The sequence below is a fragment of the Pelophylax lessonae genome (assembly GCF_965119305.1).
Source record: "Pelophylax lessonae genome assembly, chromosome: 5".
In the NCBI taxonomy this organism is placed as follows: Eukaryota; Metazoa; Chordata; class Amphibia; order Anura; family Ranidae; genus Pelophylax; species Pelophylax lessonae.
In genome coordinates this window covers 84,865,214-84,890,439 of record NC_138772.1, presented here as the reverse complement: position 1 = coordinate 84,890,439, position 25,226 = coordinate 84,865,214, and the positions used below count along the sequence as shown (strand labels likewise).

At 42.0% G+C, this 25,226-nt stretch overlaps 1 protein-coding gene across 2 annotated transcripts in view; it reads right to left on the bottom strand.

Annotated features, from left to right (window-relative positions):
• Nucleotides 1–25,226, bottom strand: part of SVIL (supervillin) — a 314,402-nt gene that overhangs the window by 161,800 nt on the left and 127,376 nt on the right. For both annotated transcript variants that reach the window (XM_082259451.1, XM_082259450.1), the window contains 3 exons: nucleotides 16,542–16,797; nucleotides 10,498–11,092; nucleotides 1,233–1,446 (listed from right to left, as the gene is read on the bottom strand). In XM_082259451.1, coding sequence (XP_082115577.1) covers nucleotides 1,233–1,446; nucleotides 10,498–11,092; nucleotides 16,542–16,797 — 1,065 coding nt within the window. The remainder of the gene's footprint in view (nucleotides 1–1,232; nucleotides 1,447–10,497; nucleotides 11,093–16,541; nucleotides 16,798–25,226) is intronic.

The window sequence follows — 25,226 nt, the reverse complement described above, 5'->3', positions numbered from 1 at the left end:
TAGAGATTACTATTGTGAACCCATGAGCATTTACAGGGTACTGACAGTAAATGTATACACTTTAGTGCAGCCTTTCGCATTCTTTATACCCCTTGGGAACCCTAAAATTATTTGCGGGTCACAGGAAACCCCCGCTAAAAACGTATTCAGTGGGGGTCAGTGCAGAAAAAATGCCCCTTACATTGGTGGCCAGTAGGAAGAATGTTCTGACTGCTCCCCTTTAAGACAGCTAAAAATGTCTCTGATGTCATGCCGCTACCTCTGCCAAGTAGCGTTGGCTTTGTTACCATGCAGGCACCATTATAAAGGAGGTCAATCAGTAAAGACTCAAGGAACCTCCTAGGGCAGTGATGGCAAACCTTGGCACCCCAGATGTTGGGGAACTACATTTCCCATGATGCTCAACTAAACTGCAGAGTGCATGAAGCATCTGGGGTGCCAAGGTTCGCCATCACTGCCCTAGAGGAACAGCCATCACTGCCCTAGAGGAACTCTAGTTGAGAGTTGCTGCTTAAGTGGGTACATACAGTATAGGGAATGCAAATTCATGTAAGGAGATGTTTTACAGTTATAGTGTACATAACACAATAGTATAGAGAGACTAGAACAGAGAGGCTGGCAGAACTGTGGGAAAGGCAAGGAGCAAAACCAGTGGCTAGGTAGTCAAGGCAGCTAAAAAAATAAATTGAGCCTGCACCTTCATTTATTAGGTGTGCTGCAAAGAATTGGCTTACTGGCTCTTAAAATGATACATCCCTTGTAATATCACTAAAGAAGCTACAATAGGACTATGTTCACACCTCTGTTTTTTTTTCATGCTTGTTGCATCCTAGGTGTGGCTTTCAGCAAAATACTCCTTCCATGGGGATAAATGGTAATGCATGAAAAACGTGCATGAACTGCTTAAATGCATTGCATTACATTTGCTCCTTGTTAAAAAAAAAAAAAAAAACAAAGGTGTGAGTGTAGCCTTTCATAGATCACAGCGCTTAATAAATGCCATGGAGAACAGAGGTATGTGCAGTGACCAACAGCAGCTAGACATCTGCTGTCAACAGCCACAGCGCTAAAAACTGATCTGACACAAGCATCTGCAATAATTAGGACACTAAAAAAAATACAATCTCCTTTGACTTGTAGCCTGTATATATTAAGGTGAAAGCACATCTGCTGTGCAATTATATGCTGCAGCAAGCATTTAAAGGGTTAACAATCTAGAGGAATCTCAGTACCTGTCACGAATAGACATGTTTTTGATGTTGATGTCAATATCCTCTTGTGATTTGGCCTCGGTGGCAGGAGGAGAGATGTCGCCCGTCCTCTCGCAGAACTCCCCTTCGTCTTCCTCGCCTGCCTGTGGTCTGTAGGATGCCGCCGTTGAAGTGTGAGAAAGTGTCTGCGCTGTGCTGGTGCCAAGAGCTTCAGAGGCCGGCTTGACAATCTCTGCTTATTGTGAAGAGAGAGGCTCAGCATTAGTGAGCAATCACATGGCTTGCAGTCTAGTAACCCCCCTCCCTGTTTCCCTTCCCCAGCCTCACCTCCTCCTTCACTGTAATCTGCTTGCTGAGCTCATCCCTTTGGTTACACATGTGTTTCCTTAAAAACTAGTGTTTTTATATGCAGCTGACCTCTGTTTCAATCACAACATGGTAACGTGTCCGTAATCTTTCCACTCTTGTTTGCATAGACTCATAAAATGGAGGTGTGCTATCACATGCGTAGAAGGATCTTTTGTTCATGACAAAAGATCACATACTATTCCATTTTCCATATAACTGCTGAATTCATGTGGTTGGGATTCCATCTTAAATATATCAAATCGCACTGCCCAAAATGTTCATGATCTACCACTTTTGATGCATTAGCATCGTATAAAAAGCAGACAGAATTTGTCACCTAATTGTTGCACTAAGAATTGTCTACTCTCCAGAATAGCTTCCTGCAGGAAGACACGTAGAAATGCTAGAGACTTCATTTTTTAATCTCCCAGGGTAGTAAAAAAATATCTAAAACAAATTTTGCTCAAAGCCTTGATTGGCTGTCAGAGGCTCTCCCTACAGTGAGGATCCAGATTCATGTGATGCTGAGCAGCATGGCACACACTTAGGGCTTGCAGGTGACTTTTGCCATTTAGCTACCTACTCTTTTTTCCCCTTGGGGTCAGGAGTGCTCAGCAGGACTGAGAAGAGCATGCTTAGTGCTCCCATTTTTTCTTGTGTAGGCCTAAGAGAAAATTAGGAATTATATCCACTTCTTCCACAAAGTTAACACACTGGAAGACATCTACACCCGCCATTCTCAACCAGGGTCCTGTGGAATCCTAGGGTTCCTCCACAGTTTTTTAGGGGTGAGCTATGGCTGACTGGCCTCCCATTTGATGCCGCCTGTTTAGTTCCAGTGACAATGCCACTTGGCAAAGCCAGCCATAGGACACCAATGATCTTTTTAGCTCTCTAACCGTGACAATCTGACCACCACTGTAAAAGGTTTTATTCTTTCTACCAACTACTAACATGAGACATTTTTCCCATTGGCGCCCATTGAATACATTTTAGTAAGGGTTCCCTTAGACCTGAATATTTTAGGGGTTCCTTTTGGATAAAAAAAGATTGAGAAAGCCTAAAATCGGTTAGACTAAGTTCAGGAGCACTAGATCCTGATGGCGGTCAATGCAAAAGCAAGTGCTGTAGGTTCCCATTGACTCCACAGAAGTGGATCTTATGTGCTCTGCTTTAGTGCCATGGGGCTGTGATGTTTAAATTTGTCATAAAAGAAATGCAAGAGTTGCCATTCTGCAAACCTGAAAATTCGGACCTCAAAGCTTTCCAAATCTGACTCCAAAAAATCAACCAGATCCAGAAAGTCAGCATGAAGTCCAAACTCTTTACATTCACACTTATTTCAGGTCATCAATGTAGCAAGGTTATTTGTATAACAGCCAGGCACTTGTCATTTACAGAAATCAGCACTATCAGCCTTCCTGTTCCTCTCAATACATTCGGCCAATGTGTACAGCAACCTGTGTGACTTCTGTCGAACAGGCATGCTGGAAAAACAGCAGCTGACAGGCATCTGATCAGCACTTGCAGCCAATAGCTGCGAGCGCTGATCACTGTGTCCTAGAGGGTGGGCAGTCGCCCTGTCAAACCAAAATAGAACAGTGGGGAAATCACTGCACTAACATTGCTTGTGTTAGTACAGCGATCATTGTTTTTTTCTTTTTTCTTTCAGCCCATTGACTTAAAAAAACAAACTAATCGTGTGTACCAGGCTTAAGTGAATGACAGTCAAGTGTGGTCAGTTACAGGCACTCATAGAAGCAAAGCTATCATAAGGGTGTACTGAGAAATTTATCTCCTTTTCAAACCAGGGTGTGAAGCTGGCTATACGTTAGAATTTTTTTTAAAAATATGTTTGGTTTTGTCATGGTTAACAGGGACAAATTGATTATGGTTTTAGACTGCAGTGATGAGAAAAACTGAAGCCGAGGGATGGAAACATTTTATTATCAGACTAAACAAAATTTTAACTATCATCCCCAAATAGTTTCATCCAAAATCAGAACTTTTGTGTGCACAAACATTCATTTAAACAATTATGTATGCTTTAGGAGTGCATGAAAGAATACAAAGGTTTACCTATAATACATACACCTGTACATATACACACACACACACCTGTACATATACACAGACACACACACCTGTACATATACACAGACACACACACCTGTACATATACACAGACACACACACACACACCTGTACATATACACAGACACACACACACCTGTACATATACACAGACACACACACACACACACACACACACACCTGTACATATACACAGACACACACACACACACACCTGTACATATACACAGACACACACACACACACCTATATATACACAGACACACACACCTATATATATATATATATATATATATATATATATATATACACATACACACAGACCCACACCTATATATATATATATATATATATATATATATATATATATACATACATACATACATATACACACACACACACAGACACCCACCTCTATATATATATATATATATACACACACACACACACACAGACACCCACCTATATATATATATATATATATATATATATATATATATATATATACATATACATATACACACACACATATATACATATATACATACATACATACACACACACACACACACCTGTAAATACTTCAAAATTTAAATACATTTTGCATTCTTTTGTTGATTTCTTAAAAAGAACAAAATAAAACAAACCTGTTAAATCCATATGAGAATCCATCCAATCAGCAGGTCTGGATAACCTTTTTTAAAGGTCTTCAAGCAAAACTAGAGGACTCAACGATGGCATCTTTAAATGCTCTGACAAATGATTTTTTAGAACTCTGAACGAAAATTCAACCATGTATGGCCAGCCTTAGAATGTGCTCTGCTCCTATGTGATGCCAGTATGCTGCCTTACTGCATGAGAAAAATCTAAGAACAAAGCATCCTGCTGAATTCCCCAAGATAAAAGCAGTTCACGGGAAGGAAAAGGTTTAGCTGAAGCTCCGAGAACATTTAATGAGTCATTGAGAGATGGCAACATTTATATTGTTTCCCCAGGGCACTCCAACCAGGACAGCCACACTGTTACACACACACAGGATGCTGTAAACACAGAGTACATCGGACATGGGTGTGTGACAACTAACTTCTGTGTCACAAGGGCAAGTCTATCCATAGGACTGTCACTGCCGATCTGTGCTCATAGCACTGGGATTGGGCATGTGCTGCTCTCTGGGGGGAAGCCAGGCAAATAAAGAGGGGCGCTGTAGTGTCATCTCTCAGCTCAACTAAATCATTCTAGATAGAGAAGAGTTAAGCCGGCTACACCTAGCAAAGTCTAGCTTGTTACTGGTGAATCAGCTAAAATTTGCTACATGGGTGGCTTTGTTGGCACCCTTGTTCCAGACAGCCTTTTACTGAAAAGGATCCAAACAGCAGCTGCATCAAACCCAGGTGTCAGAATACAGCAGCCAGCAATGCATATCTGTCCATCCGTGCTGTATAGTGTGGAAGGAGGGATCGGTTAGAATTTTTTTTTTGTTCAGCGACCAAAAATCGATCAGTGTATGGCCAGCTTTATCTCCGACACCTGTGGGGGCTTTTTCCTTACTTCCTGTGCGATCACAGGACAGGAAATGAGGGGAAATCACCATCAACCTGACAAAGGGTCTAAGGATTTCTGCACTTTACTACCCCACCTACTACTCTTAATGACCTCAACATGGGCACACGTATCAAATATATTTTTGATGTGTGTCCCAAAATGTCTGAAAAACTTTTCTTGCCTAAATTATGCTTCAGGGCCCATTCACACTAGGAACAGCTTTTGAGTCACACAGGAATGAGCGGCTTGTTCCTGCACGATTCAAATGCAGTTCTGTGCAGTACGATTTCAGCTCTATTCATTTTGAATGAGCCGATATCACACCACACCAAAAAAATGTGCATGCACTACTTCTAGAAGCGCACTGCAACCAGATTGCATGGTACTTTTTTTTACCATGCAATCTGGGGCAGCAAACCTGCATTTGGGGTGCTATTAACTTTGCACTGACACCTGCTGCAGATCGCAAGGGCAGTGCGATTCGAAAGGGAAATGCGCACAGAACGTGGGTATCCCGCACAGCATTCTAGTGTAAATTAGCCCTTAATGGCAGTACATGTAGCTTGCAATCTGCTGAGCATCCTTATTGTGCATAGGGAGTGTTTGGAGTCTTTCAGCAGCATGAACGAAGAGGTTCCTTTTGACCCTAGCATACATTGGGGTGCTGAAAAGTGCTCATATACCTTGGCAAAGCTTTTTCTAAGAACAGCAGGCAGAGAAAAATCTACTTTTCCTTGTAGCCCTGCTACGACTTCTCCCCTCAGTTTGTGAACATTTGGCGCACACGTGGTGAAGGAGCGGATTCCTTTTCCTATATGAAAAGAGAACTGCTCACTTTTGTAAGAAACTTTCCAAAACAGTAGATAATCTCTGAGAGCAGAAAATTGCTTGTGAAGCTTACTCATTATTTCTCTGCCTGCAATTGTGTTATAAGAATACTGAGCCATGTATGATGTGGTATTTATGGCACTAAACACAAAAACTGGTGAACCAGGGGACAATTTCCATTTCTATTCTTCTCCTGGTACTTAAGCAGCTGTAATGGAAAGATCTGGATATCCCCTCCATCAAACATCTCCTGTCTTAAGTTGCCAATTGTGACTAGGAAACTACCTCCGAGAAAGGTTTTGTTTTTTTGATTCCTGCAAGCTTGCAAAATCTATTCCAAGCATAACAACCTATTAAGCAATAGAGGTATATAAAAACCTTGCAGATGTACCATAAATGGCATAATACATTTTTTAGGTGTTTCCCATTTGTGAAAATAATCTAAGTGCATCTAAACAATGAACATTTAGAAATATTTTAACCAGCTTCTATCTGTCCACTGTACATAGACAGAAGGTGGATGTTACAGGGCGAAGGGTTGTTTTTAGGCTCCATGTACACGGGACGTTGTTAAAAGTCCCTTTGAATGCTGGAATTTTTAGGACGTTTGAAACGTCCGTTCGGTCGCGTTTGTACCCGCGTTTAGCGGGCGTTTAGAACCGTTCCTAGAGGTAAAAAAAATGATTCCCCTTTAAAATGGAAAAACGCGAACGCTAAACGCGGGCCATCGCGTTCGGACGCGTTCGTGCATTTGAAACGCCGGGAAACACACGTTCGAACGCAAATAATTGCGTTCTAAAAACAGTCCCTGAACACAACTGCCTGCAAATGACTGTAAACGACCCTGTGTACATGGACAGATAAGATAAAATGTAGATGGGTTCAGGGGCTTCTGAAAAAAACGCCCAACTGCTCCTAAACGGCCATTTCCAGCGTCCCGTGTACATGGAGCCTAAGACCTTTTTTTTTATCTTTACCCTTGCATTACCGAACATGCACAGGAGCAAAGTTCTGTGATCACAGAATCCACTGGACAATGCAGTTCATAAACAATGAGATGGCTCTCTACCATATGATCACTGTGACCAATCACTGCATCACACAATCTAAGCAAAGGCTGCAATTAGCACCGGGCCCTCACTTTACTCTCCCACTCTGACCCCATGTGAGAGGAAAGAAAGCTTCCTGATCTCTGTCAGCCCTCAAAGTAAAATAGTACCAGTGTTATCCAATATTAGAAACCGTCAGCCAGCCCTCTACAGCATACGTCTGCTCCATCCTGTCTATGATCTGACCTGTATATTAACCCCTCAGCTTCCTCATCCTGCCCATCTGCACAAAAATGCCTTCATCTCTATCCTTCCACTGTATGGAAGTATTTTTTAATAGAACAAGCTGTCCTGCAGATAGAGTATTTTGAGGGTTGAAACAAACCTTTTTACACTGACAGGGGTACTTACAAATATTTTAAAGGAAAAACAAACTGTTGCTATAACTGCCTATAAAATGTTAGCTGGTGTTTGATAGTGTAGCTAAATCTGCTAGTGCATCTAATGCTCTCCTCTACCCAGGCTGAAAATGCTGGTGTCTCTGTAGTGCCTTCATCCAGAGTGGGGCAACTCTAATAGAGGTGCGTTACTGGCCAGATCATCAGGTGAAAACAAAGGACGGAAAAAGCCTTAAAGAAAAGTAATGCAGCCACCACATTTAAGGATTAGTAAGCTGCAGCATATTCTTTTCGGTTTTGGGTTTAATTTTGCATTAAAATTAAAGAATAATGGCCAGAAAGACTATCCTTTAACATCCTCTTGTCAGAGAAGGAGCCCTCAAATTGGTAGTGAAAAGGAAAAACCCCTCCTTATTTTTCTTCATTACCAAACAAGTGTGGCAAAAATGGGAACACCTTGGAGTGTTTACTTTTTAAAAACAAGGCATTTCTGGGGTGTTCGCATTTTCCTGGCTTTTTCTTTTTGCTAGGTTTAGAACAGTACTTTTTCAAATAGTTTGTTTATTAAATACCTCCAAAATACAGTTTGGTCTCAAAAAAAGAAAAAAAATGATAAATAAATATTTTAGGTACAGTGTTGGGTGACAGAGTAATTGTTGGACAAACTATCACAGCACTGAAAACTCCAAAATGGCCTGGACAAGAAGGGGGTATAATATGCCAGAACTCAAGTAGTTCAAATATGTCCAGCCAAAACTTATATATTTTTTAATTTTTGGAAAAAGTGGGGAAGGATTAGAACCCCTGTGTCATTTTCACTGCTATCCACTAAACTTTATGGCTATATAATCCAAGATACACGGCAGACAGAACTGAACACAGCAGATGCAATTTGGTCTCACATCCTGAGCCAGCATCTGCAATATTTATGGATTCTTTAATCTGAAGATACATCTACTCCCTGAACATATCGCTCTAATGCTGAACAGCTTTGTTTTTGCATTTCAGACTTAGTGTTGTCATATTAGCAGGAGAAGTTGAAGTTCTGTATTCTCCAACCCTTGCTTTACCTCATCTGACACCTCCATGTGTGTAGGAGATTGTATGGTCTGAGCAGATGTCTGCCTGCAGGAATGCCTTTAACTGAAACCTTTCCTGAGGAAAGCATATAGATGTGGATGGTCCTGGTTCTTCATCAAGACACTAAAGGTACATTTACTTTACTTTTTTGTTAGCATAATTTTAAATAAGAGATCTCATTCTTGGGTCCCAAGTTTTAAAGGAGACCTGTGCCGAGAGAAAATCCCACAGCATGTCAATTTCTGTGTTCTTCTGAAAATGCTAGCAGTCTGACTGTCATGCTGATCTGTGTTATCAGATAGTCACCATTACAACTGGGAAACTAGCATTTTTACAGGGAGGTAAGCAATTTCATCTCTCTCTCAATGCAGTGTTTCTCTAAAGTAAGCTTGTCATGAGATAAATAGGGAGGCAGTCACTGAAGAACTCTTGCAAATGCTACTTGCATGGCTGTCAAGCTAGCCCCATCAGTTCAATACTTAGAGAAACTAACCTTAGAAGTTTTTAGATCAGGACTTCGGACTTTACATACTTGCTCTCGCAAAGAAAAAGCATATAGCCAACAAACTCGTACCTCCTATTCAGTGTGAAAATAAATCAGACAGCAATATTTAACTCTGCATGGTTATAATAAAAACTCCATATGGGTCCCCCGCGATGCAGTGGGAGCGCTCCCTACTCCCGGTCTCGTGTTTTAGGTCTTTCAAGCAAGAGCCAAGTCCCCACATTGGTGGGAATGTAGGTATAATTTTTACCTGGTTACCTTTAGGGCCCATTCACACTAAAAGCACTCGGTCACAAAAACATACATGTTATGGTACCTTATGACATGCGTTAACATGCATTGCATTAAGGCAGACCATTTTAATATGGGTGGGCAACCAACGCTCCAAAACTGATGAAAGAAAACCCATTGTGCTTGAGCATACACAATGCTTTTTTTTAATGCAGTGCACTACAAATGCCCTGGTATGTGCATAGCGGTGCACTGTGCTTTAATGTACAATGTGTTGGGGAGCCAATCACAATGAATGACAACGCAATGCACATAGAACAATGCACATAGCTCTGCCATGCATTTTAGCTTTGTGCTGCACCACCACAAAAAGTGTAAATGGGCCCTACGTTTTTAGCAGCAGCATCAAGATTTTCAGAAACTGCTAAAGACGAGAGAATAACTCTCTAAAATACAGCGATATGCTCACTTAGATAGACTTCACCATAATCGGTTTTCGCTCATTGGAAGATTTCCCCTCGCTTCTAATCACAGTTTTAATAAATATCAATTTCCCCTCACTGCACCAGAGACAATGGTGACCAGGACAAACATCCTGTCGTTTTCAGCCAAGGAAGCTGGCATCTTGGCCACTGTTTAATCTTCGACTGCCATGACGCTGCACTTGATCAGTTGACATCAGCCATTGGATAATTTGACAGTTTGGTTGAGAGCACAACCAATGTGACAGTTCGCATTCCGCAACTGTTTTTTTGAAACCATTAAATCAAGGAGTTTACTTCCACTTTAAAGTACTGGGGTCTTAGGATCAGCAGAACAGCCAAGCAACAGCCTCCATATTCTCTCAGTAAAGGTTGTCTTTTGACCACTTGCATCTTATAGCACCTAATTCCTTTGGCGGCATGAGAAGTCAGTGATACTGATAAATTACTGGTGTGTCAGGGTCTATTTGCAGCTGTAGAACATTTCAACAAAGAGGGGACAGAGGTCTCAGAATGATCATAATCTGATTTGCTCAAGCTACTTTGCCCACTGCTGGCAGAAAGTGATACAAAGAAAGGAGCGTACCTCAAGCTGGGGACAAGTGAAATGCGAATCCTGTACAAGGTAGAAATCTTATCTGTTAATAAGCTCAACAGGGTACTGAATGAATTTACCCTCAAATACAAAGCTACACCTTCTTATAAACCAGAAATGTAAAAGCTTCTTACCAGCGGGACTTTTAATGCTCAATGCATTGGTTTCCGAGTGCAGATTCCTCTTCTCCGGCTTCATGTCATCCACCTCTACCTGTGGGGAGCTTTCGGCTATTGGCAGCTCTCGCTGCACAGCAGGTTGTAACAGTGTCTGTGGGCTGAGCAATTCCACTGTGCTCTTACTTGAGGTAACATGCCCAAGCCTCTTCTGCTCTCTGGTTGATTCCTCCTCCTTTAACACATCCAGCACAGGATGAATGACTTCCTTCTGCACAGGGCTCCACTTTCTCAGACTGCTCTCCTCTGTGGCCAGTGCTCTGCTCTCACACAGTGGCTGCTTCCTTGGTTCAGGCTCTATGAGTTTATCAGCCTGTGGAGAGCTCCAGGACTCTGAAAGCAGTGAGCTCCGCTCTGTAGTGTTTGCTGTCTCCATCGAAGTGTGAAGCAGAGTGGAAGCGCTGGAGATACTTGATATTCTATCAATGTAATTTGATGACTTTGTGACATTCATGTCCCCAGGGTAGACAGGAGAAGATCGGGACGTCAGAGTAGCCACAGATGTTACAACGGTCTGAGACAATGGAGCGATCTTTTCACCTCCGTTCTTAAACTGCACAGGGAACAAACCAGAAACACATGTCAGATGGAAAATCGGGTTTCCCTATTTATTCTAAGCCACGAGATTTTAATTTACTACATTTAAAGAGAAACTACATATTAAAACACAAGCTGCCACAAATTCGGCAAAATAAAAATATTCATATATAGGCGTGCATTTTAGAGATGCCACTTGTTTCTGATGTAGCTTTTAAAAACTGTTGGTACACCATTTAATGGAATAGTCAGATTGGCTTCTACCATCTTTTAGGGAATCTAGTAGTTCTATCTTCTTACTCAAGCTCCCAACATTGCTGATCCTACCCTGACAAAGTCTTCAGTCTCCTCTTGCATTCTTTGCAATATAAAATTAGTGTAACAGTGAAAGTGAGATCACACCTTAAAGTGTTACTAAACCCACAACCGTAAAATCAGTCTGTATATGCAGTAAAGTATGCTGGTTATACTCACTGTGAACATAAGGGGTTAATCCTCCACACTGTAAAAAGGCTGTTCGATCCTCCCTTTCTTTTACTGCCCACAATCCATCTGCTTGTAGTACAGAGCCTTGGAGGCACTCTGCACATGCTCAGTTTTGGTTTGTATTGCCAGGAGGGTGCATGTGATCAGCACAGGGCCAATCAGCACTATCTAGACAGAAAGTCAGAGGTCATGCAGCCTCAAAGGACAGTCAGCAGTATGAAAACTATGAAAGCTTAAACCAGTGCTTGGCTGGACACTAATAGAAGTCATAAGACTGCTATATACTGCTGATGAGAAAAAGTATTTAGAAGTTCATATTTTCGAAAATATTTGCATTTCCATTTTCTGTGTACTGTGGAAGACCAGATATAGTGAAGGGTCCTGGGTTAAGTAACACTTTAATAATTGTAGCAAGGGAAGTCGGTAGAGAGTGGATATCAAGCCAAGGAATAGAACACCTGGAGAGAACATAAAACAAGAGACATGTGCAGACCGGCTTGTGTAAGGTCAAAACTGCATCTCTCCACCATATCCGGGAATGGATTTTAGGTGGAAACCCGACCAAAATAAATAAATGGTGTAGGGTCTGTAATATGTGACTAAAACTAAATTAAAATTTGTCAAAATTAACACGGATTTAAAATCAATCAGAATTGACAGTTACATTTAACCTCGATCTGACCTGCTTACGTTTATATTTAGAAGTAGGGAAACTATTGCGCTTACTAAAACCAAAATATATATATATATATATATATATATATATATATATATATATATATATATATATATATATATATATATATATATAGACCAGCTGCTGGCACAATACAATACAACTATATTGTGAAACCTGTAAAAACATAGCAAGTGCCGCGCTACAAATGTAACAATAATTGGATGGATCCAATACATGTGTTAACCCGTGAATGAAAAAATATATATATACAGTATATATATATATATATATATATATATACACACACACACACACACACATATCAAGAAAACCTAGAGATCCTACATCTCATATGGAGGGTGCAAAGTGCAAACTTGAGCAAAAATATAGGATATGAAATGCAATCACACTATAGCCTTTAGAGAAAGTGTAAAGAGTCCTCAAAGGTATAAAAATTGTATAAGGTGAATGTCCACATATAAGGTGAAATCCATAAATATGAAGACAATCTTCGGTGATCCAGTGAAGAAAAAACAAAAAACCACCAAACAGGAAAATCGCAGCAGCGCTTACCAGGGATAATGGACTCTAATGCTGTTAAAGTCGTACATAAAAATTCACATAAAAATCGCATGTAGTAGCAGATGGGCGCAATGTCAGAATATAATTTGGGTTGGAGTGAGCTTATTTTCTAACATTGCGACCATCTGCTACTACATGCGATTTTTATGTGAATTGCCTGTTCATACATGGAAAATGTAAATGGTTTACTTTTAAAAAGTCATTTTTTTGGATGGTATCACACTATGCATTTTTGTTTTTTGGAGCACTTTAAAGATCGGAAGAGGAATCTGAAACTAAAAGGTAGTTTTCGGCAAGGTCTGATCACCCTATGTTCATGCAACTCTATGGTAACATTGGAGTCCATCTCCACACCTTAAAATTGGAGGAGGAATCTGATACCAAGGGTGTACCAGCAAGGCTTTAATATCCTATGCGTGTAGAACTCTTAACAGCGTTAGAGTCCATTTTCTCTGGTAAGCGCTCCTGCAATTTTCCTGTTTGGTTTTGGAAGCACTATTGGTGTTTTTTTTTTTTTTCCTTTTTCTTCACTGGATCACTGAAGATGGGTCTTCATATTTATGGATTTCACATTATATGTGGACATTTACTTCATACAATTTTTATACCTTTGAGGACTCTTTTCATTTTCTTTAAAGGCTATAGTGTGATTGCATTTCATATTTTTGCACGTTGCACCTTCCATATGAGATGTAGTACCTCATGGTTTTCTCTATTTTCTAAAAAAAAAAAAAAAAGTCACTGAGCGGATGGAAAAAACTGAACGGACCGTGTGAAAGGACCCCAAGACTTCACGATTGCAATGTACAATTAAGCCAAAAAAAAATGTTTATAATAAAAATTCAAACAGAATTCAGCAGGTAAACCGTTGCCTCATAAAATTACGAGAGATAGAAAAACAAATTATTTATATATTTATATAATACATACACTTTCTATGGATATCAATTGGAATATAAAACCGTCCAAAGTGAACAAATGTCTATTGACAAAGGCCCTAATGAAAGCACCTAAAAACCTCTTTTTGACAGAAAAGGGTAATCAGTATGGCATTAGGTCACATGATCAATGCCAAGTCACAGGGTCTCTGGTGAAGAGGCTCTTGGGGGAACTGATGCCAATCAATCTTCCAAGTGGAGCTGCTGACATTAACTTTGCCTCAACATCTTTCGGCAGAAACCCAAATGCCTTAGCACTGGCCACAATTGAGCATCAGACAAATACAAGAATACATATTAAGATAACAGAAAAAGGTAAAGTTTTAGGCTTTTAAAAAAAAAACACTTATCACACAGGCAGAATATTTGAGAATTAAGTGTGACTTTACTATATCACTATAAGCCCTTGCCTCCCGTGAGGTATCCAAATCTGAAATGTCACTGCAGCTATGTTGCATGGAATGGATTCACTTTTTATATTTTATAAGGCAATATTTCCTCAAGGGAGAAAAGAGCACAAACATATGAAGCATTCCCAAAGGTCGACCAACATATTCTTACATCCTTATGAATATCTGTTCTAAAAACAAGCTGAAGTGAATTAAGCAAGTCTGTACCAGAATATTTGCAGAAAGAAGACCAACCAACATCTAAAAGGGCTCCCTTCTGTGTCCTAAATGTTTCTGGATTAACACACTTGACACAGCGGGATTTACCAACGGGATAGAGTCGGTTTCTCCTAACAATGTGTATATTCACTTTGCAAAGTGAATGTTCGTAAATAAGCTAAAGTGTTCACTTTTAATACCAATTCAAGTGTAAAAACGATTTTTTTTTTCCTTTGCTAGCACAAGTATTCAAAGTGAACACCATTTTACCTTCTTCACCAACACTTTGCTCACTCAGCCCCCACTTCTTTAGTAAATCAACCCTGGTGGCACCATTGTCAACTATGAACAATGGCGAGCAGAAGTCCTAACAATGGGAACCAAACAGGATGGCAAACACCCAGATGTGTGGAAAAAAACAGAATCTACTCTGAGATTTAGCACCTGAATCAAGGTACATCCGTCAGCCTTAGGGGCCAGTCAGATGTCTGTAGTGAGATTTTAGGTGAGGTAACAGTAGCTTATCCTTACTTTTTCATTTTATTTAAAGGAAACCTGCCATGAAAGCCCTGACCTACTGATAATGCCAGATTCATCAGTCATTCTGGCTTCAGTGCAGAAGAGGGGATCTGATTTACATGGCATTTGTCGAAACCTTTCCACTACCTTCTTTTTTTTTTCCATTTCTTTTAATCAACACAAGTGCCAATGTATAAAGTTACAATCCGTTATGACTGTTATAAGGGTTTCATTATGATCTAACTTTTCCTGTACACAGTTAGAATAAAGTGTATATCCAGCCAAAAATTTTACCAGTTTTGGAGAGAGTATGGAGGAGTTAGAACCCCTGTCGGTTCATACTTTGCTACCTGTGTCATGTTGGGGAGATCTGCTTTCAGTTCCGGTCTTGCATAAAAGGGAAAGAAAATCTCTACAAAGTAAGGAGAATAGACCTCTTGGACTGTATCAGGTGTCCCCATCAGAAGATTTCCCCTGCCCTGCTGCTGGGGTGACAACTTTAAAATGTGCAATCAACTTCTATTTCAGTGACAATAACCATCGGGACAAAAAAAAAAAAATTCCAACTGTCCCCAGAATGCATGCAGACAAAGAAAAAAAAATCCTGACAGAGGTATTAACTTCTCCACATGCTATCCAAAAACTTTAAAAATGCAAACAAAGCTTGAAACTGGTCAGCAAGTGGTCAACTGCCGATGAATTCTGAATATCACTGGATTGGACAAGGTGGAGAGACGGGGCCAATATCATGCTCTCAACCTCATCCAATCAGTGAACTCTTTGCAATCATTTAGCAAATGCAAAGTGTCCGTACCGAGCAGCCTCCTCTTGTGCTAAGAGTGCAGCAGGCCAGCCACTCCGCATGGGACGCAGAAGCACATAGAGATAACTGAAGCAGTGGTGTTTACTTCAATGAGTTCCAGCTTTCAGGGGCTTCAGCCAGGTGTGGTATATATACAGTTACATTGGTCCAAGCTGGACCAAAGCATTAAGATAAAAATGTGATGCCTGGAATTCCATTTTATGTCTGCACTTCAGATTCCCCTGTAAAACACTCGATGTACGGCCACACACATGCCAATGAGTCTCTTCCCCCCCTCTCATCTACTCAATATCTCAGCAGGTTAATTGTGGCCCTTGGGTGTAAAAGCTGATCGAACACATCCTTACAGGAAGATATGTTCTACATTACCATGTGCACCTTAAAGTGGGACTCCAGCCAAAACCTTGTTTTGGATAGAGTAAAGAATGGGTAGAACCTAGGTCAGGGTTCTTCAAACTACGGCCCTCCAGCTGTTGCTGAACTACACATCCCATGAGGCATTGAAAAACTGATATTCACAGACATGACTAGGCATGAAGGGAATTGTAGTTCCTCAACAACTGGAGGGCCATAGTTTGAAGACCCTTGACCTAGGTCATCTTTTTAGCTAGGTCTCCATCAGGGGACTGTCTCCTCACTTCCTTTGTGATCACTGGGACAGGAAGTGAAGAATGAGGACAAACGTTCAAAACCTTCTCCTAGCTATCGGAAACAAATATATTCTGGCAGCAATTTTAATTTAACCTTGCTCTAATTACACAGTGTAGCAAATTATATAAAAGCTTACAAATAACATAACAAAAAAAAAAAAAGAAAATCAAAAAGCATACCTGTTCAACTTCAACCAGAGTTACGGGTTGAGTCTGGTATCGTGCGTTCATTCTCCGCTGCCTGATATCTAGTCTGCTTCTGGCAGTCACTTCCTTTGTAACTGGTTGTGAAAGTTTGTTAAACAAAGCCATCTTCTCTGCTAGGGACAGTGAGGAAGAGTCTGGCTCTTGTGGTTCCTCCTGCTCCACCTTGGTTTCTTTAAGAACTTCTGTCTCGATCTTGGAAATGGCTTTCTGGTGCGCTGAAGCCTGCAAACTACAGCACATACGACAGTGTAGAGGAGGAGAACATAGAATGACATGAGCAGACAGCTGTGTTTCAATATCATAAACGCCATGCATTTACACACACAAACATGCAGGAACAATCATCAAAACGTCAACATGTATATAGTCCTCAGCACGCAAAAATCATTTATTGGACTTAATTTACCTCATAAAAGTTATTTCTGGTTTATTACCCTTATAAAGTACATTACTATTCGTAATATCCAGATATATTTAAAAAACACTTACTTTGTGTAAATTTACTGATACATTGCTACAGAGAAACATACTATAGTATAAATCATAGGTGCCATCATAAGTGGCTGGAAGGAGGACTAAATACAAAATTATTTCAATGGAGACTTGTATTTTTACTGAGTATATGATTTATTATTTATTGCATTTTTTGTTTTTTACTTGTTGATTTTTAGGACGATATTTCATACATTTTTGTGAAGTCTCCCTCTAGTGGAGTCAAAACTGCAATGAGTTTGGCTGAATGTTTCAACAAGAACTAGAAGTTTGTTAAAAAAAATAAAAATAAAATATGCAGGACAAACCCCATTAATTAAAACAAATTTTCAGCTCCTATGTCCCACACACACACACACACACACACACGAGTGAAAACAAGGAGCATTAATGCTACACCCCATTTGGGCCACGTAACACGCATTGCCATCACGGCAGGTCTATTTATCTTGGTATATTACACATGAAAATGGCAACACTGGTATACAGTGCCTTAAAAAAAAAAAAGTATTCATACTCCTTGAAATTTTCCACATTGTTCACGTTACAATCAAAAATGTAAATGTATTTTATTGGGGTTTTATGTGATACACCAACACAAAGTGGTAAATAATTGTGAAGTTAAAAGAAATAGAATTTTTTTAAGAACTTACCGTAAAATTCTTTTCTCTGAGTCCTGACAGTCGCCGCCCACTCATTCAATCTGCACGTCTAGGTATTGGCCTTCCCCACAGGAGTAAGTTAGGCAGAAGATTTTGTTAGAATAATCACAAAACCTTTGTATAGACACACCTACAGGGGGCTGTCCCTCTGGTCAATACCCCCAGCTAGCTTCATTCCCAATTCAGTTTGGTAGCAAGCAGTATAGAGATCCATGAACCCCCAAAAGAGGGGTGGGGGGGGCGGCGACTGTCAGAGGACTCAAGAGAAAATAATTTTACGGTAAGTTCTTACAAAAATTCTATTTTCCCTTACGTCCTCTGACAGTCGCCGCCCACTCATTCAATCTGCACGTCTGTGACGTCCTAAAGCAGTGAAGATGTGAGGGGTGGGAAAACGCAACCGTCAAAGAGGAAACGCAGCACCCAGGTCAGAGAAAATAATCTTTTCTGAACCAGAAAAAACAAACACTGGGCAACAAAAAAGCTCAACAGGAGCAAAACCCAGGAAAACAAACAAGAAAGAACCCCAACAGGAGGAGACAGGCAAAAAACTACCCTGTCTCCCTTAAGGCACTGCCGTACTCAAATCTTTGCGGCCAAAAGAGGCATCCGCTGATGCCAAAACATCAAGTTTGTAAAACGTATTCAAAAAATAAATGCCGTAAAACATGGGCCACACCCCTGCATTGTGTACAAAAACTGGAGACAGAAAAAGATGGGTTTTGAGGGCCCAAAACCCCATCTTTTTCTGTCTCCAGTTTTTGTAAAACTTAGTAAAGGTATGCATGGACGACCAGATCGCCGCTTTGCACACCTGAGTCACCGATGCCTGATGGCGGAAGGCCCAAGATGCACTAATCGCTCTGGTAGAGTGCGCTGTGACAGGGAAAGGTGGAACCTGATCCCTAATCGAATAGGCCTGCACAATCGTCTGTCTGATCCATTTAGCGATGGTTGCTGCAGACGCAGCCGTACCCTTCCGGGGTCCCTCAGGAAGGACAAAGACAATCCGACTTCCTGAAGGATTCAGTAGACGACAGGTAGACCATGATCGCCCAGACCACATCCAAGGAATGCAAAGCAAACTCCTTAGGATGCTTAGGCTTCGCACACAGCGAAGGCAAGACAATGTCCTCATTGAGGTGGAAGTCCGAAACCACCTTCGGAAGAAAAGACTGATGAGGTCGCAAGACCACTTTATCCTTATGAACAACCAGGTAGGGGGAGCGGCAGGACAAGGCCGTCAACTCCGACACCCTGCGAGCAGATGTGATCGCCACCAGAAAGGCAACTTTCTGGGACAGCACAGGCAGAGGAATCTCCCGGATGTTCTCAAAGGGAGGACGTTGCAAAACAGACAGAACCAAATTCAGGTCCCAAGGGGGCAAGGGTGCCCTCCTAGGGGGAGCCAGGTGACGCACCCCTTGAATAAAGGTGCGGATCAAAGAATTTGACGCCAAGGGGCGTTGAAACAGAATGGCCAGCGCAGACAACTGGCCCTTAATAGTGGTCAGCGCAAGACGCTGATCCACACCGGTTTTCAGGAAAGCCAAACACCCTCGCCACCGAAAAGGAGCGCGGATGGAACCCCTGCAACTCACACCAGGTGAAATAAGCCTTCCAGGTACGATAATAAATCTTACCGGAGGAAGCCTTCCTAGCCTTGAGCAAGGTAGGAATGACTGCCGACGAGAGACCTCTGTCTCTCTAGACCTGGCTTTCAACAGCCACGCCGTCAAAGCCAGCGACTGTAAAGCAGGATGGAAGATAGGTCCTTGAGACAGAAGATCGTCTCTTAGTGGGAGCCGCCAGGGAGGCTCGACGACCATTTGCATGATGTCCGCGTACCAAGACCAACGCGGCCAGTCTGGGGCCACCAGAATCACCAACCTTGGTTCCGAGAACAACCTGTGGAGGAATCTGGACAACACCTGAATCGGAGGAAAGGCATAGATCAGTCGATACTGATGCCAAGGCACCATCAACGCATCCGAGGCGTCTGCCAGAGGATCGCGTGTTCGTGCCACGAACCTGTCCACCTTGTTGAGACGAGACACAAACAGATCCACATCCGGGGATCCCCACCGCGCACACAGCATCTGAAACACCTCCGGGTGTAGGGACCATTCCCCATGGTCCAGGGTCTGGTGACTCAGATAGCCTGCCAATTCGCCACACCTGGAAATCGCCGGGACATGCGTCTTGGCCCAGGACAGAATCTCGGCCACTTCCTTGGCCACCCGGGCACTCCTGGTGCCTCCTTGATGATTGATGCAAGCTACTGCAGTTGCTGTACACGCACTGGGCAGCCCCGAAGTTATGCAGCGGATCGAAACCGCCGATAGTCGTGCGACTAAAGGGCCTCATCCAAGGCCGCGTCACACAGGTACAGAACGGCTTGGCCCATTTGATCCACCATCTCCAGAGCAGCAGGAGAAGCGGAGTCAGCAATCAGAGTGCGCCTAAGCGTCTTGGCCCACTCCACAACAGCCTGAGAGACCATTACCGAAGCAAACACGGGTTTCAGCAAGGAACCCGCTACCAGATAGAAGTGGCGGGAAAGCGTTTCCACCCGCCTATCCGCCGGGTCTTTAAACACCGGAGAATCCTCCACGGGCAATAAGTGGCTTTATTTAACCTGGACACAGTGTGGTTCACCTTAGGAGCTGCAGTCCAGCGAGAATCCACCGGATCCGCACAGGGATAACGATAGTGAAATCTGCGATCCTGCGATCTGTGCCTGTGTCACATAGTCCCCTCCCCCCACACACGTTAGCAAGCACCAGGCATACATTAATCCCTTGAGAACCAAGTTAACCCCTTCCCTGCCAGTGTCATTTTTATAGTAACCGTGCATATTTATAGCACTGATTACTGTAGTAATGTCACTGGTACCCCCAAAAGTGTCAAAAATGGCAGTCAAGTGTCCGATCTGTCTGCCGCAATCCCGCAAAAAAAAAAAAAAAAATCGCAGATCGCCATTACTAGTTAAAAAAAAAATAAAATAAAAATGACATAAATTTCCCGTAGTTAGTAGCTGCGATAACTTTTGCGCAAACCAATCAAAACACGCTTATTTCATTTTTTTACCAAACATATGTAGCAGAAAACAAATTGGCCTAAAATGTTAAAAAAAAATTAGATTTTTTACATTTTTTTTGGGGGGGGGGGGGGATTTCATATAAAAAAATATGAAAAATTGTTATTTTTTCAAAATTGTCGCTCTTTTTTTGTTTATAGCGCAAAAAGTAAAATCGCACAGGTGATCAAATACCACCAAAAGAAAGCTCTATTTGTGGGGGAAAAAAAGCTCAATTTAATTTGGGTACAGCGTCGCACGACCGCGCAATTGTCAAAGTAACGCAGTGCCGAATCGCAAAATATGGCCTGGTCAGGAATGGGGTAAAATCTTCTGGTCTTAAAGCGGTTAAAAATACGCTCATTGAGAATTTTTTTGTCAAAGACATGTAGCTAAATACATTTTGGCCTAAGGCTGCATTCACACTTGAGCGTAGCGTTTTACCGCGTTTTTTACTGCGATTTTACCGCGATTTTCAGGTGTTTTTGGAGGCAGGCATTGACATCTATCAAAAATGCTGGTAATCAGCCCAAAAAGAAGCTCATGTACTTTTTTCAGCTACAGGCGTTTTGCAAAACGCTCAGATGTGAACATGGGCCATTTTAATGAATGGGGTTTTACTTGTTGGGCGTTTTGGAACGTTTTTGGAGCTGAAAAACACTCAAAAACGCTCAGGTGTGAATGGAGCCTAAATATATGACAAAAATTGAATATATTGGACATTTTTTAACTGTCAAATTAGAAAAATATTGTTATTTTTTCAAAATTGTCACATTTTTTTATTAATATCGCAAAAAATAAAAATCGTAGAGATGATCAAATACCACCAAGAAAGCTCTGTTTGTGGGGAAAAAAAAAGGACGCAAATTTTGTTTGGGTACGGCGTTGCATGACCGCGCAATTGTCAGTTAAATTCGCACAGTGCCAAAATCGCAAAAAGTGGCCCAGACGTAAGACAGCAAAATCCTCCGGTGGTAAAGTGGTTAAATCGGCGATTCCCGCGATCCCCACCGCAAATGGAAACCTAGTCCCCTGCTACAGGAAACTGTAAAAATGAATGCTAGCAGGAAAGCAGGCCAGGGAATAGAGTAAAAATGTGCTATACTTGCCCACGCTGCTGAGGATCTGAAGGGAAGGAGGAAGTGACCTCACGCCCCTAGAGGCAAAGACAGCCCTGAGCCACAAGAAAATGGTTGCCAATAGACGTCTATGGGAGAAAAGCTCTGGGAAAATGGCCGCTGCCCACAAAGGACATCATGCCCACACTAAAGATGGCGCCCGATCGGCGCCAAAAGGATGACAGAAAATGGCTGCTGCCCACAGTATGAGGCTGAACAGCCTGCCTACACCCAAAATGGCGGCCGGTGGTTTAGCACTATTTGCGGCCCCAAAACGCCATGCACTGGCCCCAACAGAGTACCACAAGCACCCTAGGGACGTAGGAGACCCCCCCACACTGTGGTCAAAACCGGGACATTACAGAAACCATACTGAACTGTCATTCCCAAAACAGAGGGCCCACATACACACCCAACAAACACGGTCAGAGACAGAGGGGTAGCATGATACTCACCGGTCCAGCGAACGTGGGCACCTCTCTGCGACAGGAAGCCTCCCACCATGAGTGGGGGTGCCGTCAGCCGAAAGGGACGCTAGCAACACACGGGCGTACCGCAGTTGAGACATCCCGGCGAAGATAACAACTTCGTAGGCTCGTCCCTGAAGTCAGGGACATTGTCGTTTGCGAGGCCTGGGCGTACCAATAACCTGCAAATGCTCGATGGCAGGCTGGGAGTCCGTAAGGTTCTAGAATAACCAGTGCGAGTCCCAGCTCTGCAAACACTGTAGTCTTCTAAAGTCCGACTAACTAAGCGCAGGAACAAATAAAAAGCTATCTTTTTAAAAGAAAAAACACTTTAGAAACATAAAAAGAAGAAAAAAGCTGAGACCGAAGCCACAGCTAGGGAAAGCCAGCCTACTCCTAAGCTAGGCAGCAGAAAACTGAATTGGGAATTAAGCTAGCTGGGGGTATTGACCAGAGGGACAGCCCCCTGTAGGTGTGTCTATACAAAGGTTTTTTGATTATTTTAACAAAATATTCTGCCTAGCTTACTCCTGTGGAGAAGGCCAATACCCAGACGTGCAGATTGAATGAGTGGGAGGCGACTGTCAGAGGACGTAAGAGAAAAATGTTTTTTCAAAATATTATTACAAATAAATCTCTGAAAAGTATGGCGTGCATTTGTACCCAGCCCCCCTGAGTCAATACTTTGTAAAACGACACTTCACTGCAATTACAGCTGCAAGTCTTTTTGGGTACGTCTCTACCAGCTTTGCACATCTACAGTGTGACATTTTGCCCATTCTTTCCAAAATAGCTCAAGATCTGTCCGAATTGATGGAGAGCATCTGTTAACAGCAATTTTCAATTGGATTTAGGTCTGGACGTTGAATGGGCCATTCCAACACATGAAAATGCTTTAAACCATTTCATTGTAGCTCTGGCTGTATGTTTAGAGTCATTGTCCTCAGGAAGGCGAACCTCTGCCCCAGTCTCAAGTCTTTTGCAGACTCACAGGTTTTCTTCTAAGATTGCCCTGTATTTGGCTCTATCTTCCTATCAGCCCTGACAAGCTTCCCTATCCCTGCTAAAGAAAAACATCCCCACAACATGATGCTGCCACCACCATGTTTCATAGTGGGGATGGTGTGTTCAGGGTGATGTCCAGTGTTAGTTTTCCGCCACACAGTGTTTTGCGTTTAGGACAAAAAGTTCAATTTTGGTCTCATCTGACCTTCCATGTTTACTGTGTCCCCCACATGCTTCTTGCAAACTGGACTTCTTATGGCTGTTTCTTCAACAATGGCTAATAGTTGTCCTGTGGACAGATTCTCCCACCTGAGCTGTGGATCGCCGCAGCTCCGCCAGAGTTACCAAGGGCAGTTTTGGCTGCTTCTCGGATTAATGCTCTCCTTGCCTGGCCTGTCAATTTAGGTGGACAGCCATGTCTTGGTAGGTTTGCACTTGTGCCATACTCTGCATTTTCTGATGATGGATTGAACAGTGCTCCATGAGATATTTAAAACTTAGGATATTTTTTATAACCTAACCCTGCTTCAAACTTCTCCACAACTTAATACCGTCTGGTGTGTTCCTTGGCCTTCATGATGCGGTTTGTTCACTAGGGAATATTTTTTGTAAAGAATTTTGAAAACCATTTACCATTTTCCATCCACTTCACAATTATGTGCCACTTTGTGTTGGTCTATCAAATAAAATCCATTTATGTTTTTGGCTGCAACATGACAAAATGTGAAAAATTTCAAACAGCACGAATACTTTAAGGCACTGTAATAGTAACAAACATAATAAAAACGAACTAAGATCAAAGTTATGTATGCCAACTGCTTTGACTTTTTCTTCCCTGTTTTTACTGTCACATTGAGCCTCATTGTTCCCAAAACTTCTGGCCCTGCATTGCTGCAACCCTCTTGCAGGGCTTGCTCTCTTTCAACCATCTGCTATAGCCAATGCGAAGAGGTTTAGATCAGACTTCTGTTTTATCATGGCGTTTTTAATTTAAATGCCTTCGGTGCAATAGCAGGCTTTACCTTTAGAAGCTGCTGCATACACAATATGGAAATCATAGCACACAGGAAAAGCATAGGGGAAGATCCCATCACTATGGTGCCACATGCAGTGGTCAAATGCCTGCCACTAGAAAATAATTTTCTAACCAACAGTTTTTAGCAGAATAATGTGAATGTGATTACATTTTGTGATTTTGGAGCAATATATAAAATTCACAGGCATATGTTAACCAGAGAATGGGTGTTAAAAAGTTAGAGAAAGCATGCTTTAATGGAAACCAGTACTGAGAAAGTAAATGTAGGCTACCATTAGCCAACAAGGGCAATCCACATTATTAAGAGGACAGGTCGTCTTTAACCATCCTGCAATTCAGGACCTTACATTTTATATTTCACACCCCAAAACATGTATTTTTATTTTTATCAGGAGAGAGGGGGCAGGGCCAGGTTGCAGCTCAGTGTCTGAACGGACATGGGGAGCTGTGACTCGGCTCAAGAGCCCCCACAGCAAGCTGCGTACTGTGGGGGCACTCAACAGGAGGGAGGGGCCAGGAGCACAGAAGAGGGACCTGAGAAGAGGAGGATCCGGGGCACTCTATGCAAAGCCAACTGCACAGAGGAAGTATAACTTTTTTTTTATAATAACAAAAGACTTTATAATCACTTGAATGTATCTTTTCATGTTTATTTTAAAACTATAGTTGGGCTTTTACCCAAAATGTATCCATGACCCTAAGCAGCAGAAGAAAGGAATTGGAGTGTCGGCAAGCTGAATTGGGCCACTGGATGCACCAAATGGGAACTCTGCAAGTGGCATTACTTTTATTAATGCTG